The 19,522-nt window shown below is 38.3% G+C and overlaps 1 protein-coding gene across 1 annotated transcript in view; it reads left to right on the forward strand.

Annotated features, from left to right (window-relative positions):
* The window catches only part of BCAS3 (BCAS3 microtubule associated cell migration factor), a 514,534-nt gene that overhangs the window by 157,323 nt on the left and 337,689 nt on the right, over positions 1–19,522 (forward strand). Inside the window, exon 15 of the mRNA XM_053454572.1 lies at positions 1,239–1,503. Within this exon, the coding sequence (XP_053310547.1) occupies positions 1,239–1,503 (265 nt within the window). The remainder of the gene's footprint in view (positions 1–1,238; positions 1,504–19,522) is intronic.

Consider the following 19,522-nt stretch of genomic DNA (forward strand, 5'->3'; position numbering starts at 1 on the left):
CGCTTTTGTTAACAGACGTCTCTAGGAGACAGGATACACCATTAATGTCCACATGCCCAATCTGTTGGCATTACCCTGTAAATATAAACAGTTTTGTGCTGGAGAAGCCAGGCAAACATAGCTACTAAATGAAGCATAATGTATACTATAGGTCTGAAATCATTGCTGTGTTCTCTTTTTTTCTGGCATGGTTAGGAAGTTTAGTTATCCTGTTTACTTACACATGCAACTACATTGACTATAACTATAATTATAAAGGTAATTATAACTGTATTTATTTTAGGGATCTGTGCAGAAAGACATATTTGTACCTCTGTCCCTACGTGGCTTCAAATCAAGCAGTATGTTCATACGTAGCATTACTGTTCAAATACCTTTAGGCTGCTATACGGGCACACTGAAATGCAAGATATAGGATTTGGAAAAGTGGCGGATTCACTTTAATGTAATATATTATTTTTTATTTTAATCGTCAATCTCGGTCCGATGTGTATGGACACATGCTGTTTAACCTTTGCTCGAGTTACCCAAAGTAATAGCAGAAGCTTCAACAAGCCTGTTTACTTACCCCAGTTCAGCTGTTGATAAAATCAAATGAGTCCATAATAATGCAAAACAGCGCTAAAGGACCAAAATGGTTGTAGCATCTGGGTCTTTTTAATTAACGTCCCCTACGCCAAGGTTCAACCATTGCTAAAATTTTCAAGTTTTAACTGAATTACTTCATTAGTGATACTTTTTCTTGACCAAATCTGGAAAAAAAAATCTGGAGATAGCTCTAGAGAGTGGGTCCAGTCTAGTAACTATTATAAGGTTTCCTTTATTTAAGAGAAAATATTTGTCCATATTTACCAGGGCGCAAATGGAATAGATTTGGCACAATGTAATTACAAAAAGAAAAATGTTTTGAAAAAGGCATGGCCTAATTCATTAAATCCTTTACATTGTCCTTTGGGACGTCTTAAAATATGTGTCCCCCATTGGCCAAAATGTATTCAACATTCATGTAAAGCCATTAATCATATCTGAAAATTCTGACTCTAGACAGTGTATTCTAAAGCTTTACTGCCCTCAATCCCCACTTTTCATCCAATCTTTAATAGCAGCCCATTATAAGTTGCTTAGTCTGTGCGGAATTGGATGTTTAGGCCCATCTTGTACAGACCCTAAAGTAATACTTTTAAGGTTGCGTTAAAGTGGACTTAACGTGTATATTTCTACTTATGTTTTTTTCTTAGGTGCAGGATATTTGCTTCAGCCATGACTGCAGGTGGGTCGTGGTGAGCACCCTCCGTGGTACCTCACATGTTTTCCCCATAAACCCGTATGGTGGTCAGCCGTGTGTGCGCACCCATATGTCACCACGCGTGGTGAACCGCATGAGCCGTTTCCAAAAAAGTGCAGGCCTCGAGGAGATTGAGCAGGAGCTGACTTCAAAGCAAGGAGGCCGTTGTAGCCCTGTGCCTGGTCTCTCCAGCAGTCCGTCTGGTTCTCCTCTCCATGGTAAGCATCATTGCCGCTTAAGATTCCACCTGGGTGGGCACCTCTTATATTTAGACCACTTCCTGTTACACTACATATGTATTATTTTCTTTCACAGCTGGCTTTTTCGAAATGTTTTTCTACACCAGTCAGCAGTAACCACTTGAATAATATTTTACATTAACAGATGTATTCAAAGATTGGTTTTGCATGTTCTTTGCACATTATTACCAGGTACATTCCGATATTGAGAATTTATATTATATTCCAATAAGTCTGTGTGTTTACCTATTTTCGACTTTAAAAAAAAAAAATTCTGTTGAATTAATTAAATATTATACTGTGCCTTTTTATTTGCATGGTGTTAAGATCTACTAGCACTGAGTGTCCGTAGGGAAACTGTTTTATAAATACTGTATTTATTCATTATATTGTCACAAACTCTGTATGCTGTCATAAAAACCACCAATAGTGCTTGAAATATTAACATTGCCAAATTTCCCTTTAAGGGGCCCAACAGAATAAAAATCCAAATGAAACCTAACCTTTAGACAACCAGGTACAATCTTTTTTTGTATGATCCATACTGGTCATGTGACCAGGCTTTCCAACTTAAGGACCCAGGCCATCTTAAAGGTCCACAGGACTGGCATTTTTTAAATTTATTGCTTTTTCCATATTATTTGTTTTTGTAATTGACTATATACCATATGGATCATAAACTATATAGAACTTACCATAAAAAAAGTTAGTCAGGATTGCTACATTTTTGTCACCCTACCTGGGCTTACATTGTTTGTATATTTTTATAGTGCGCTTATACAAATGAGAAAATGAATGCTTGGCCAGTACGTGGATAGTGGTAATACTGGACACATTGAAGAAGAGAAATAAAACTGTAAGATATGGTTTAGAAGGTTTAATAACATGCTATCTGCGTACGTAAAGCAAGTTGCTGTCTGCTTTGCGCAAACAACAGCTTTGTCTTGAGAAAGCAAGGGGGTTATATATAAAAATGATGTCTGGCATAGACTTTGAAAAGCGGTCCTAACTCCATAGCTGCCAATAGAATATTCCATTCTGCAGGAACATATCATCTGTTGCTATTGCAATAAGACCACTTTTCAGATTTTCACCAGAATATTTTTTTACATAACACCCAATGGGAGCCATAGCTAATTCTAACAAAAATGTGACAGAGGTTGCGTGTACCTTTACCAAACACTCTTGCTTGTTCTCTGTTATTAAGGCCTGAGACACGCCTTCGTCACTCCATGGCTGGTGTTATATACCAGGAATGTAAGGAAATATAATAGCTTGTTTAATGATACTTTGATTAGAATTTTTCTGCTGTTTGTTTATTTGCTGCATGTTTGCTTAGACATGTTAAAGATCACTATAAAAATCTGTTCTTTATTTTTAAGAAAGTGAAGGAAATGTCAACTTTCTTTGACAGCTAATTTTCACGATAGTCCAACGTTCTTTGTATAAAAGGCCGTGTCTTCATGTAAGAAAAGAAAAGTGCCAGGATATGGATGGGATAAAGAATGTATTTGTGTTTTTGTGTTTGATTTCCATTTTTTCCTCAGTAGTACATATTACAAATATTGGCCTTAATATGGTACACAACTGGCTTGGAACAGACACAGTCTGTGAACAATTAGTACTACAGATGTAGTCATTGTTCAGCTAGTGACATCACATAGAGCACAGGAAGGAACTACCGAAGTCCACCTTTCATCTGATACAATCTGTTCTTCGTCAAAGGATGTTACGGCACGTTATTGCTGTTCCAAAATCTTTAAATGTATTTGAAGTTTAAAGTAGATTTCACATTTAGTATGGTGTAACTGACTTGTAACCATTTGTTTTTGATTAATCCAGAGGCCAAGTTGTTGTGTTTTAAGTGTTTCTAAACACAGGATAGAAAGTAGACTTGGTCTTGTGTAATTATAGACTCATAGACAGACATCAGACCTGATAGGTTTACCCGTTTTATCCCATAACCTGCAGTATGGAAATGTTAGCTTTTACTAAGCATTGACCATATTATTTCTAAAGAAATATAAGAAAGAATTGCAGATGCATTTTGTGTTGATTAATATTTTTGTTATTTTACATGACCCTTTATTTTGTCGCAAACATTTGTGCAGACCTACACACAGGAAGTTACAGATGTGTCGCTGTGAGCAGGGACGTCGCTAGGGGGGCTACTGGGTGTGATGCACCAAGTCTCAACTTAATATCCCCAAATGGAGACTCTGGGGCTAAACCATACTTTAGCCCCTGAGTCTCCATTCAGGGCTATGGGCTGCCTAAGGGAGATAATAGAACTCCCTCTAACCGACCCCAAATTAATTCCAGGCAATGTGTTATAACACCATATCCTGGTGCTAAAGACCAGTGGCCCACAAGAGAGGGGGCGGTCTGCCCCAAGTGACTATACATGTGTATGAGCATGTATGTGGAAGTGTGTGTGTGTGCATGGATGTGTATGTGTGTCTGAGCATGGATGTGTGTGTGGGCATGAATGTGTAAATATTTGTTGTGAGCATGGATGAGTAAGTGTAAGGTTATGTGAGCATGTACGTGTAAGGGTGTGTGACCATGGATGTGTGCATGTTAGTGAGTATGTGTTACTGCTGAACTGTGCAGTTTCTTTAATATTAGCCCCTGCTGCCAATATATATAAATATTAGCCCCTGCTGCCAATATATATATAAATATTAGACCTTGCTGCCGATATTTATTAATATTAGCCCCTGCTGTCAATATATATATAAATATTAGCCCCTGCTGCCAATACATTTTATATTGAAAAAAATTGGACCCTACGCAAGCATTTTCTTGGGCCCCGCTTCACGCTCCGTAGCATGCAATCACTCACACAAAATAGGTAATGCTCAAATAAACAACACATAAAACAGCACTTGCATGTATAGATCAACTGAACAAGACATATAAACCAACATAACTACATAATAAATAATGTATTGAAACATCGCATAGCAGGGATAGATCAACACATTAACACACAAACCCAGCTTTGCATGTATAGATCGATGGAAATTCACATGTGAACTAAGCTCTGAAGACATAGAATCAAATCAAAACAAATCCTGTATTTGCAGGTATGCAATAATAGTGTATGGAAACATAGCATTGCAGGTATAGATCAACATAACACACAAGTCCAGCATTGTAGGTATAGATCAACTGGAAATCACATGTAACCTCAGCACTGAGGATATAGATAAAAAAAACACATGGAAACAGCACTGCAGAACTCAACAATAAAGGTATAGATATAAACCCCCTAAATTACAGGCATAGATCACAGGTTGCACACCCCAAAGCCAGCCCTGGCATCCACACTGCCCACATAGAACCTGATCAGCACCCAGATAACACACATAAGACTTGCCATCTTTGTCCCCAATCATCCCAGAATGAGTCAACTTTGTCCCCAAACAGTCTGTCCTATGCCATCTTTGTCCCATAAACACCCTGCCTGCACCATCTTGGTCCCCAAGGCTCAAGCACCTTGATTGTGCCATCTTTGCCTTTCCACAAATCAATTATACACCTATGATACACACAAACACTTTTACAGTCACTCACTAATTCACACTTTTATTCACATAATTCATTCACATAATCATTTATTCTCTCCCTCATTCAGACAATTCATTCACATGTTAATTCATACTCCCTCAATCAGACAATTCATCCACACATTAATTCATTAATTTTCTCTCTCATTCACACAATTTATCCACACATTAATTTATTTAGGCTGCCTGGGACTTAAAGTCCCCTTGCGGGACTGTCTCGGCCAATCTGGGACGTGTGGTCACCCTAGGTGAAAGGAAAGAGATAATGAAAGGGAGAAGATATGGGGACAAAGGGGAGTGATAAACAAAGAGAAGAGAGACAATGAGAGATGAGGGGAAAGGAGAGCGATTCGGAGATATGAGGGAGATAAGAAGTGGGAGGAATAATAAGAAGGGGAGAGATAATGAGAAGCAAAGAAAAAGGGAGAGAAAGTAAAATCAGATGGAATTTAAAAAGAAACAAACAGATAAATAAAAAGAGGAGATATAATAAGAAAGGGGAGAATTAAAGGGGAAAGGGAAAGGGAGAGAGGAGGGGAGATATATAGAAAGGTGGAGCGATAAATTTAAGAGATATAATAAGAAAGGGGGGAAAGGTTGAGGTAAAGAAAATGAGGGGGAAAGGTGAGGTAAAGAGAGCGAGGGGGAAAAGGTGAGGTAAAGAAAATGAGGGGGGAAAAGGTGAGGTAAAGAGAGTGAGGGGGAAAAGGTGAGGTAAAGAGAAAGAGGAGGAGAGATAATGAGAAGGGGGATCAAAGAGACGAGGGAGATATAAAGAAAAAAGGGAGAGAGGGAGAAAAATGGAGAGATAAAGGGAAAGGTGGGAGCTAAAGTGCAAATGCAGATCTGAGATGAAGAGATAATGAGAAAGGGGAAGATGAGGAGACCTGAGACTCTAAGGAGACCACTGTGGATGCGATCTGGGCAAATCTTGTGTGTGGAATCTGGGTGCTGGGTCAAGTCTTCTACATATTATAGTTAAAATTGGATGTCTAAAGCAGATAGACTTGGTTGCACAGCACAGAGGTTGCTGGAAATGCAGAAATAAATATGTGTGTGTATGTATGTATGTGTGTGTGTTGTCACATGCTTCAAACAAAACATATTCTTCAAAACATTAATTAAATAATATAAATAACTTACCTGACCTTTCAATGAAATCAATGAGAAATGCTTGCCGTGCTGACTGGCTGAACACATTTACCTGTGCATGTTATACTTCGCTCCAAACACATATTTTGCATGAAAATATCTGGGGGAGGGGCAAATGCGTATGGGGGGATTCTACAGAATATAGTGCAGTTGCAAAAGCAACATGAAAAAAGGGACTACCTAGCTATCATATGCTTTAAAGACTTCATTTCTGAACCATTGACCATCATTTGTCTTAAAGTGTTTTCATTTAGCCATATTGAGTTGTAAGTTCTTCATTTGGGCTGAATTGAAATTCCTGAGGCATCATACCAAGGAATCTGGACTGCTTTCTCAAAATTTAAATAAGCACGCATTGTTTAATGCTGCACAATGTATAGCAGACCAGTGTAATTCTTGTGCAGATCCCATTTGTGTACGTAATAAAACACAATCTAAAGAATACAGAATGTAAGCATGGTGTTAAAGTGTGCCAAATATTTTCTGAGGTTATTACCTTTTTATAAGCCATGTGCGTTGGAATCCAAAATAAATTCAAATTGCCTTTTTCCCCAAAGAATGATGTGCAGGCATTCAAACTGAGGTTTTCACAACTCCACACATTTCACGTTTTCGTACATTTATTTTGCAAGTCAATTAAAGCATCTACTCTGTTCACATCAGAACAATCATTTACGAACAGAATTCTTTCAGCTTTACTTCACTATATAAGAATCCCAGCACAAAAGGTTTAAATACACTTTGTTAGTTTGGTGACTTTTAATTGCTTAACTTAGATGCTTGTGGTGACTGCCCACAAGCTTCTTAATTTTTAGCTGGAATTTTTGCCCATTCCTCCTGACAGAACTGGTATAACTCTATCAGGTTTTTGGGCCTCCTTGCAGAGACATGAATTGTGATGGCCACTCCAATACTTTCACTTTGTTGTATGAATGCCATTGTGTTACAAAAGTATGCGTAGGATCATTGCCCCTGCTGGAAGACCCAGTTGCGCCCAAGTTTTAACTTTCTATCTGATGTCTTAAGGTGTTGATTCTGTATTTGTATCTAGTATTTCTATCTAGATAAACGTCTTTCCTCATTATGCCACCTTTTTTCTGAAGTGCACCTGTCCGTTTTCCAGATGAAGAGCCCAAGATAATGATGTTTCCACCCCTATACTTCACAGTTGGAATGGTCTTCTTTGCATTGAAAGCCTGACATTTTTTCATCCACATATAGTGCTGATCATTATGGCCGAACAGTGTGGAACACTCTTCCAAAAGGCTAGGTTTTTTCGTCCTGGGGATCCTCTGCAAACTTAATTCTGTTTTTTTTTTTATGCTGGCTTTGAAAGTAGGGGCTTATTTCTGGCATGACAGCCTATCGGGCCATGGCGATGTAGGACTCTGTCTTAATGGCGGGTGTGGATACTTTGATAACTGACACCTCCAACCCCTTTACCAGCTTCTTTGCTGTTGTCTTTGGGGTTAGTTGAACCTCTCGGACCCAAGTACATTTTGCCCTGGGAGTTAATTTGGGCCTCCTTCCTGAATAATGTAGTGTCTCTGTGGTCCCATGCTTTTTATATTTACATACCATCTTTTGCCTATAAACTACTAATTATGACGACTGGCCAATAAGAAGATGTAAAAAGTCATTAAATCAATTTCTGGAATCTTCCAGACTGTTTAACGACACAGTTTGTAAACTTTTGACCTCTAGGAATTCTTATATAGTGAATTAAAGCTGAAAGAATTCTGTCAGTAATGGATTATTTTAAAATTACCTGCGATGTGCACAGAATAGTAGATGCCTACATTGTCTTGCCAAAAGAAATGAATGGTTATATGAAATGTGGGGAGTTGTGAAAACTTGAATTTTAATGTTTTTAACTTAGAGATATATAAACTTTTGGCCACAACTGTATCACAGTAACGTTTAGGGCCTGAGTTAGATTCCTGAGTTAGGGCCTTTAAAGTCAAAGCATTGACAAGAATGGATAGACAATGAACTAAAAGGGGATATTATGCACAGAGCGTAGATGAGAGTGGGTGAAGCTCCCACCAAGTTTCTCCCTGTTACCTTCCTAAGTAGCACAGGGACCTCAAACTGCTTACATGCCACCTTCACACATAGCCTCTAAACAGTGAATAAAACTTTACTGACTTCACTGTACTTTATTAGATGGTGCCAACTTAGCCCTTCATGCAGAAGAAGCTCACCTTGAGTTGGTCTGCATAATGCCTAGTTAAGTCATTGAGACAAAGCATGTTTAGCTGCAAACTTCCAGTTTATTAAATAAAACTCTTGATGTTTCCATACTTGATCAACATCATGCCAACAGGGAATCTTCTGAATTATTTTTCTAGATCCACACATTGTATTCTAAATGTTTTTCGTTTCACATGGTACGTACAACTAGCGTTATTTATGTTATTTGAATACCGTATTTACAGTACACACTGAACCAGCCCAATGACTGTTTATTTTTTACAAAGGAACCCTTTTATCATGCAGGGTTTCTCACTGAAACAAGGATGTATATCATTGCAGTTGAAACTTAGAGAAAAATAAAGGAAGCTGTTAACCTGGAGGGGCAGTGAAGATGTTTCCTTTGGGTTTACATGGCAAGAGATCATTTAGTTTGGGCTCTGTTATCTCATGAACCACCCCAGGGTGTATGTTTGTCATTCACCAATGTGGCCAGAGTATGTTATTAGAGATATCAAAGAAAAAGCATTGACCTTTCATGAGCTTTTTGCTATCGTTGAATTATTGTAGGGAATTTCCGCACACCACCTTTCACACCCACAGCTCAATGAATCAGCCGAAGAATCAGCCACTGAAAAAAAAGTGACAAAAATAGCTTTTCCATGAGGATATCTGTTTTGGTTTTTTTTAGCTGATAAGGTGGTATGAAGGAAAAGGCAGGCATTTGACCTGCTGCCCAGACTAACATTGATGCATTGTCTGTAACGTTCTTATGGGTATTTTCATGCACTTTTTGTCAACAAAGTGACGTAATATATTTTTATTAACAAGAATGCTTCAAACAGTGAAATAACCAAGCATTACATTAAGGTACTAGATCACCCCAAACGCTTTGGTTTCCAGCTTCTTTATTGGTGGCCCAGGCCAACTAATGTCCGATACATCCTCAGGCATGCATATGTCTATATAAGCTGCAGGGAAAGATAGAAGTGTGTATCAAACGTGACACTTCTTGGTTTGTCGCTGAGAGGAACCATTATGTCAGCCTTCTGAAAATCAACATTGAGGTCTTGGAATATGATTGTGACAGATAGGGCACCCATTGGACGTGTCAGTACAAGTAAGGGACCTTCGTCAGGACTATTCTATGCACTCCTGGCTTCCTAGTCATAATACAACCCTGCAACATGATATTTCATGTAATAGCTCTGCTGATCTGATGCACCAATCCCCAGATGTCATGTTAGAATATGTAATATTGCTGAAATGGATTGAGGTGCTTGATGTCAAATGTACCCCGACCTTAGAATTTGACAGCTGCCGTGGGAATAAGACATGTAGCTTACTAGTTAATTACTATAAATTGTTTATCCAGCTAGCAATATGACTTGCTCGGTGATCTGATTACCAGTGAAAGCATATAGGCTTTGAAGTTTGGATTGCTCTAATAATAAAATATGGACCCACCACAAAAAATTTTAGACTTAATTTTATTTTATGTGGCAAGCAGTACTATTACTCTTTCTCAATTCTCTTCCACTCTGCATTCTTGTATAATGATTGTTGCAATTGCAGTTGGAAAGTTTACAGATGCACCATGGGTAGCGAAAGCTGTGGGGGCTGACGTCTTTTTCTATTCATTTATTTTAATTGAACTTTTTCGGGGACTGATTTTGTACCAATAAGTGCTTTTACCAATGAAATGACAGATGGAAGATAACGAATGTTTTTTACGAGAAAAGTTGATTGTTGACCTCAGAGAAGAGTGAATTTACTTTTAAGTGCCATTTGAGTGCTTTCCCTTCAGGCTACTCTAATGACAGCAAGGGATGTTAGCAAGCAAGAAGTTCATTATTATGTGGAGAAAATGCAAGGCGTTGTAGCCATATACAGTGCACAATAGTTTGAATGCTGTTCCTCAGCTTCCTGCTCTTAAATTATAGGTTAAAATGAAATATAATGTGTATATATATATATATATATATATATATTTATTTTTTATTATTATTTTTTTTTTTGTTACATCACTTCCCTGATGTAACAGTGCAGGGGGACAGGTTTGTCATTTTAAGAACTAGAAAGAAGTAAGATTTTTCTCTCAACTGCTAAACTCTGTACTATTAACAAAATATAGGCTCCTCTTAAGATAGCACACAAATTGAATCTATTTTAAAATTGAATTTTGTATAAAATAATGTATCAATATTTTTCTATATATGGTGGTACTAAATTAAATAATTTATGTAAACCATTTTTCCCAATTAAAAAGTAATTTTTTTTTTAATTTTTTTTTTTACATGGAAACAGTTCGTTCTTCCTCTCATATTAACAGATTGTCTTGGAAGTAAATGCACTGAACGCTTCCCTATTTTGTTCTCCAGTTAAACACCCCAAGGTTTTTTATTTTTTTACCCCAGCACTCTGCATCAGTTTTATATGCAAGGAGTACGGCTCACAAAAGGGGGAATTTATTTAGCTCCTGGCATGTTTTAGGACAAGAGATGCTTTCATGTCCCTGTATAAGTGATCCTGCTAAGCCTTTATGTATCCCTGTTAAACTTTAATGTTTGGCAAATTAGTATTTAGAACTAATCCTTTTTTGTGAAGATACAAATTAGATGGTGCTAAAAAGAAACACTAGCTTTAAGATTTGTTTCTCTTTGTATAGAAATGTAACTGTTCATATTATATTTTAAACAATATACACAATATGCATTGTGCAAGGCGTATCGTCTTTTAATATCTCTGTATATGGGATGTAAGGTTGTGTTTGGTTGTTCATGCAAAATTCAAATGAATAAAACAAATTTAAAAAACACACAGTATACAGAAAGGGGAGCACACCCTAAACAGCATAAAAGACATACACATTCATAGGATTTTACATGGCTATATTGCTTACCAAGAAGCTTTGTCAGTGGGACTTAAAAATTGAAACCCAAAGAAGACTTTCAAGCAATTTCTCTGGATACCATTTATTAGGCACCTGTGTGGTCAATCAGAAGCGACATGTTTCTGTGTTGAGTTGGCTAAAATGCAAGAATTATTCTGGGATCTCGGCCATCTCAGATTAGAAATGTATCTCTTCTCATTGGTGTTTAAGTGTTTTCCTCCCAGTCTCACAGTGCATGTTGCTGTGATACATTGTTTACATGCATATAGGCTGAGAATGTTGCTGTGCATTTAATCAAAAGCATTGAATTGCTCTGCACGAACATTCTGCATTTCCCCACTATAACCAAATTTGGTCAGGAGCATAGAATTGCAGCCATTTTTCCGATGATCAGATTTCTCATGTGCATCTGTTTTTAGTTATTTTGCATGTATAATTAAGAACATTTAACCCCTATGCATTCATCATGAGGGTCTGTGCCCTAATAAATTTCAAGTTAGCATGGAACATCATGATTTAAAGAGAACAGGACGCTTGAGTTGTCTGGCATTAATGGTCTTCAGGTTCCCATGTGCAATCAAGGACATCTCAAGGGAATCAATAATGGTGTCCCAGATCACTCTGATATCAGAGATATTTCAAAACGTAAAAGCACTGTGATTGGCTATTGATTTACCTTCTTGCCTTACTGTGTTCATGAGGCAGGGAGAGTTTGACTTTTTTTTAAAGTTTGAAGTCTGTTTTTTCTTAATGGTTAGAAAATGGGTGGAAATAGTGCTGGTGTTGTGGCCATTGCCATATCTTACCTCCAAAGATTCAGAGGTACTCCTGCGGCTTGCCTGCCAGGCTACATCACAGGTCTCCTCCTTCATCGAACATAATTGCACGATGTGCACACACGGCACACAGGGCACACATGCACAAATAAAGAGGCAGTGTGTGAGTGTACAGCTATAAAGGGACACTAAGCAAACCTTTTAGCATTTAGTTATTTCAGTGCCCCTTTGGAAGCGTCTAGCTGTCCACGCCTTTCGCATTTTGCCTGCAGTTTTTGACTGGACTGTTAGCAGCCTATGATTTTCGATGCTTGCACCGACTCGTGCCTATCTAAAGTAAATGAACCTGAAACCATCTGCCCTGACTTCTGCTCTGACCATTTTCTTGTCTCATTTCTTGTTACTGTGCGTCTTATTCCTAACCTCTGTGCCTCTACTACTGCTTGGGTGGTTCTGCCATCCTTCAGATCACCCAAGTTAGTGGTGTTTGCAGAAAGAGACCGGTCCTGCCCTGGTGATCCAGGCCATTAAGCTGACTGTGGGTTAGAGCTAGAATATGATAAATACAAAACGACAAAACATACAGCACAGATATTTACGAGCTTATATAACATGGCAATTTAAAATACAATAAATCACTGTTCTGTTCACAATACCCTAACAAGAAAAAGAATCGCACTCTTAATATGTATTGCTGCAAATGGGAAATATCTATTTTTTTATGGCAAAGTCGGCAATCACTGTAAGTTTTTATTCTATCAATTGTGCTTATGAGTTGATTTGGGCTCCTCTGTATAAATGTGATTTTTGGGTTGACCTAAAGGGCCTCCTGTGCTGTCATTTTGATGCCCTTCTATTTTGATGAGCCTGAACCTTGGCTCTTTCAGAGTCTTTTTTTATAATTTCCCTTTAAAAAGTCTTGTCACAGCTTGGCAGGCCTTGTCTCTTGCTCATTGTTTTAGCTTTTTCCTACCTAGTAATCCCCCATTTGTCCATCATTGTTTTTGCAGTTAGGTTTATGAACACTTCTGACTCTACTGACCTGACCATTGCACAGGGACTATTATAACGTCACATTCTAAATACATAGACATTAATATGTAGTTGGTTCCCCTACTTTGGAACTCTTTTCACAAGATTTTGGAGTGCTTCTGTGAGAATTTTTACCATTCATCCAGTAGAGCATTTGTGAGGTGAGGCACTGATGTTGGATGAGAAGGCCTGGCTCACAACCACCTCCAGTCCAGTTCATCCCAAAGGTGTTTAATAGGGTTGAGGTCAGGGCTCTGTGTGGGCCAGTCAAGTTCTTCAACATAAAACTCATCCAACAATTTCTTTATAGACTTTGCTTTGTGCACTGGTGGAAAGTCATGCTGGAATAGAAAAGGACCTTCCGCACAATGTTCCCACAAAGTTGGAAACATAGCGTTTTCCAAAATGTCTTGGTATGCTGAAACATTAAGATTTTCCTTCACTGGAAATAAGGGGCCTAGCCCAACCCCTTAAAAACTGCCCCAGACAGTTATCCCTCCTCCAGCAAATTTTACAGTTGGCACAATGCAGTTAGGCAGGCAACTTTCTCCTGGAATTCGCCAAACACAGATTTACCCATCAGACTACCAAACAAAGGTCCGTCATAGCACAATGTTTCCACTGCTCCAGAGTCCAGTGGCGGGATTGTACTTGGTGATGTGAGGCTTGCATCCAGCTGCTCGGCCATGGAAACCCATTCCGTTTTTGTTCTGATGTTAGTGCCAGTGGAAGTTTGGAACTCTACAGCTATGTAATTAGCATCCATAACGCACCATGGACCTCAACACATCTGGGTATTGCTACTGTTCCTAAACGCCTCTACTTTTCAATAATACCATGTACAGTTGACATTGGAATATCTAGCAGGGATGACATTTCATGAACTGACTTATTGCAAAGGTGGCATCTTATCACAGTACCATGCTTGAATTCACTGAGTTGTTCCAAATGACCCATTTTTTGACAAATGTTTGTACACACAGACTGCATGGCTAGGCAATTGCTTGAGGCAATAAGTCTGATTAAAACACCTGAATTCAGTAATTAAGGGGTGTGTTCCAATACTTTTGTCCATATGGTGTACATACAACCACACCAACTGACCATATCTAGTTTCTTGCTATGTCTGTATCCAGGTTTTTTCCTCCTAGGATAATGTGATCTGTTCTGAGCACAGTAAGTAATAAGGTTAGTAATAGGTTCGTGAGGTGAATGTAGTTTAGGCATATTTTTCTAAAACAATAGGATATGGGTATTAACCACTTTGTGACCTTAGGACATACTATCACGTCCGACGGAGGACGTAAAAGCACATCCTATGGTTTTAGTGCCAGCTAACGTTTCCCTGTTACACAAGAAACCAGGGTGTCTTTCGACAGCCTGTGGTCTCCTCTTTCAATGAGAGCTATCATCGCGGGTGCCGGTTACACCAGAATAACAGAGTGTCGGGTCCCCGCTGCAGCATTCACCTCCTTCCTACGCCGCATCCTCCTCACCACACGCACCGCCAACATGATGACGCACGAAGAGGGGTCCGTTGTGGTCTACCCGCTTGCCTCCGGATCATGGTGGTGCTACGGTCTCCTTCTTGGCACCGCGATCCGCAGGGCGGCTGGAGCACGAGGAGGGGCTGTCGCGACAAAGAAGAAGGATTGTTTTCATCTCTCGCGCGCCCACCAGACGGCTTCTTAAAGGGACAGTAGACAGAAATCCCAGATGAATGAAATTAGGCACAATCATGATGTCAGATTGGGAACCCCTCCCTCCTCCCTATAAAGTTGTGCCTTTTCCTATCCACAGTGCTCAGATGTACTGTGCTATCAGCGTATTGACTACTGTGGTTTTCTGCCTTTTCTATTTTGTCTAATCGGATTTTGACCCTTTGCTTGTCTATCGTTTATGAACCTGCGCTGCCTGAACCGACCTCTGGTATTCCTGACTACGCTTAATCCCTACCGGTACCTCGCTTCTGGCTTTCCCACATCTCCAGCCTTGCATACTGGGCTCCATCTACTAAACTGTGACACAGAGAATGAAAAGAGGGTCTATAGAGATTCAATAAAGTTACGAAAAATGTAATAATATTAAATATTAACAAATACACAGACTACAATGACATCACCATGACATCATAAGAGGTACTATACAGTTCCAAGGGAGAACCCCCGAGATCTTTAAATATCTCAAAAGAATCTCCAGTCAATAAAAGTCTAAAAATAATAAAAAATAATTAAAACATTTTAAAAATGCCCAAACACCTCTTGCTTCTCCCACTAGAAATAGACATTACAAATAACCTTTACACACAAGTTCAAAATGAAATAAGATTAATGTAGATCATTTTGCTCCCTTATAAAATTAAACACCTATACACATGGAAGTGCATTATTCTGCTAAGAGGATGTTGCTGGACATAAATTTTATTCCAATTCCAATTGTTTTAAACATACATTTTTTTATACTAACAACCTCATCCCTAAATATATAATATTTTGATTTAAAACCATATGGAAACCCTGAATAATATTTGTGCTGATGAGGTATGACATATAATAAAAATGTTCTTAAATATAAGATAAAATTCAAAAGATGTTAGAGTAAAAGAGCTTAACGTTTGGCATACGTGAAATAAAAGTGTTTAGGTCAAACTAAGAGAAGGAAGGAAAATATGGCTTTAAAATCCAGATTCTGCATAAGGAGAGGCCTGAGATAACAATGTATACCTATAGTTGCTTTGCTTTAAAAATAACTGTGGGGATCCTATCGGTATTTCTCATGTAGATATGTATAATAAGGTATTCTACATCCTCCATATACAATTTGTATTTTTTTGTTACTGTTCTTTTTTTAAAAAAAAAATTGTTTAACCTTTTGGCTACAGCTTACATGTGGTGATGAGTATTCTCATATGTCCTTATGTGTTCCATAACGTGTAACATAATCCTTGTGTACATAGAATTGACTATATTTACCCTTAAAATACCAACTGTACAGTCTATGGCGAATTACATAGGAACTGTTGTATTTTATGAACTTTCCTCTTAAAAGTGTCCCAAAGCCTTCAGTGCAGTGTTCACATGACAGCTTCTGGTGTTTGTTCACACTTTCACCTCTCAACCGGGCAATGCTGAGCATGTTTCCATGAAGACATCAAAGGCTTTTTATCATAATCTTCTCAGTACAGACCTTTGAAGTGTGTTAATATCACCAAGTAAAGGAAAATTATCTGCTACACTTATTTATGTTTTGATCTCAGTTTTTGGAACAAACCTTACATTTGCTGGATAAAAATAGTTTTTCATTTACATGGTATAAGAGAGACTACATCTCTCATAAGGCAAAGAGATAACTAAGCCTTTATATACACGAGGATCCCCAGATCTTACCTAGCAAACCATTTTAAATTTGAAAAACAAAATAATGACCCATCAGAGTTTTAAGTTTTCAATCAATTGTTATTGAACCACTACATCTTCTTGCACCAACAATTATAACATGATCCAAAGTCGCTGAGATACCGTGCATCTTCACCATTCTAAAGTTTTGTTGAACAACTAAATACTTTGACCATGCCTGCATGCTTTACATACTAAGCTGCAGACATTCAATTCGCTGATTAGCTATTTCTGTTAACAGGTGTAGCTGAGCAACTGAGTATGTGTGTGTGCATGTATGTATGTGCATTATATGATCAAAAGTATTTGGATACCACTCTTATTTATTAAGTTTAGGTGTTTCAGCCCCACCCATTGCTATTTTGAGATGTGTTGAAGCTTATACTCTATACGCTTATCTACTCAATATCTATCCACTTGACTCAACTTGTCTCCTGTATTTCTATGGCTAACACGGTACCAACTCTCATCTTTTTATTTTAAATAATTTGATCTTCATCTAAGTTACAAAAATAAATAAAAATCTCTTTTAATTAATACCGTATTGACCCGAATATAGGCCACACTATAGGTGCGGAGAAGCACCGGCGGAAGTGTCAGCAGGGGAGGTTGTCTACGTGCATCGCGCAGATTTTCACCACCTGCAAGAGAGGAGGACTCCTCCTCTCTGGCAGCTGATGAAAGCCTGTGCGATGTGCGCAGACAACCTCTGCTGCTGGCACCTCCGCCTGTGCTTCCCCTTCATAGAAGCCCCGGCAGAAGTGCTGACAGCGGAGGTTTTCTGCTCGCATCGTGCAGATGTCCACCAGCTGGCCCGCTAGACACCAGGGAGTCTTGGGGTACATTGGTAAGTCTGGGGGGTGGCATATCTAGGGAGCAGAGTGGCATATCTGGGGGGCAGAGGGAATATCTATTTGTGCATTATGATTTAAGGGGGACCTTAAAATGGCTATTGGTTTTCCAAATTTCTGTTTGTATATAACATATAACATCACTGTTAGCCTGAAGTTCCCAAAAGAGCATCCTGACACTCCACAACACTTGTGGGAAAATGTTTTGTAGACTGATGAAACTATGGTTGCATTGTTCAGGAAGACCACACAGCTAGTGGCGTAAAAAGGGCATTTCATACCCACATCAAAATGTTATCCCAATGGTGAAATATGGTGGAGGGAAAATCATGATTTGGGCTGCTTTGCTACCTCAGGGCCTGAACAGCTTGCTACCATTGAGGGGACAATGAATTATCATGCTATCATACAGCATAGTCACCAGAATTAGGAATCTGCACTCACTCCCCACAGGAACTCAGGTGCTTAGCTGTGCCAGGAAGGGCCAGCTCCCCAGTAAATCAAAAATAGAAGAAGGCTCCAGGCACGCAGGGGTTCCATCAGACAGATTTATTGTAGGAAACAGACAACAACGTTTCGACCTCACAATGAGGTCTTTATCAAGTTAACCACACAAGTAAAAAGTAAAGGTTTAAATAGCACATATCAATCAATGAATAACCAATCAAAAAACCAATCTAATCTGGCACCATGTGTAGTATAATTAATAATCATGTATTAACATAAGTAAATATTCAAAAGTATACATCACATAATACATGATACTTATAGATGTTAAAAGAGACCAGTGACAAATAAAGAAATATATTAAGATCCATATATATTAAATAACCAAAAAAGATATATTAAGAAAATACCCATAAAGTGTGTGCAATCAGTGTTAGTAATGGACACTTACAGAGATTTAACTAGTGCAGTTCCATGTAAACACAATCAGTGTTCATACTCCAAAAACACAATCAGTATGAACACTGATTGTGTTTACATGGAACTGCACTAGTTAAATCTCTGTAAGTGTCCATTACTAACACTGATTGCACACACTTTATGGGTATTTTCTTAATATATCTTTTTTGGTTATTTAATATATATGGATCTTAATATATTTCTTTATTTGTCACTGGTCTCTTTTAACATCTATAAGTATCATGTATTATGTGATGTATACTTTTGAATATTTACTTATGTTAATACATGATTATTAATTATACTACACATGGTGCCAGATTAGATTGGTTTTTTGATTGGTTATTCATTGATTGATATGTGCTATTTAAACCTTTACTTTTTACTTGTGTGGTTAACTTGATAAAGACCTCATTGTGAGGTCGAAACGTTGTTGTCTGTTTCCTACAATAAATCTGTCTGATGGAACCCCTGCGTGCCTGGAGCCTTCTTCTATCATACAGCATAGTGTCAGGATGGCTGTCCACCAGTTAAAGCTCGGTAGAAGTTGGGTGATGTAGCAGGACAATGAACCAAATTATCAAAGTAAATCTACAGAATGGTTTAAAAAAAAGAAAATCTGTCTTTGAAAGTGACCCAATCAAAGTCCAGACCTTACCCTTCTAGAAATGGTGTGGAATAATTTCAGAAGAGCCATTTACACCAGACATCGTAAGGAGTTATTGCTGCCACCAAACGTTCGACCAGTTTTTAAATGCAAGGGTTCTCTTACTTTTTCCACTAGCACTGTGAATGTTTGATAGGTGTGTTCTATAAAATCATGAAAGATTATCATTGTGTACTATTATCTTAAGCATTTTGTTTGAACAATTATGCAGAAAATAATGGTAATACCAAAGTTCACTTACATTTTATTGCCACTGTATATCTATACTTCAAAATGAGCTGACTCTGAAATAATACATTTACCTTAGAATTAGTCCAACACAAAGTATCTTTGTGGCGCTTGTTAATAAATTTCTTGATCACTTATCCTTATGGCTTCCCCACTTCCTCTCCTCTGATTTACCCTCTTGGAGTCATCCTTATAGACTTGAACATCCCAGTAGGCACCCCATTTGAGTCTCATGGCTTCAAAATTGCATTCTCTCTTCTTTTGGTCCTTAAAAAAAATCCTTCAAGACCCACTTCTTTAAGGACATCTAGGAATTACGCCATCTTCATTTAG

This window comes from Spea bombifrons, chromosome 2 (genome assembly GCF_027358695.1).
Source record: "Spea bombifrons isolate aSpeBom1 chromosome 2, aSpeBom1.2.pri, whole genome shotgun sequence".
In the NCBI taxonomy this organism is placed as follows: Eukaryota; Metazoa; Chordata; class Amphibia; order Anura; family Pelobatidae; genus Spea; species Spea bombifrons.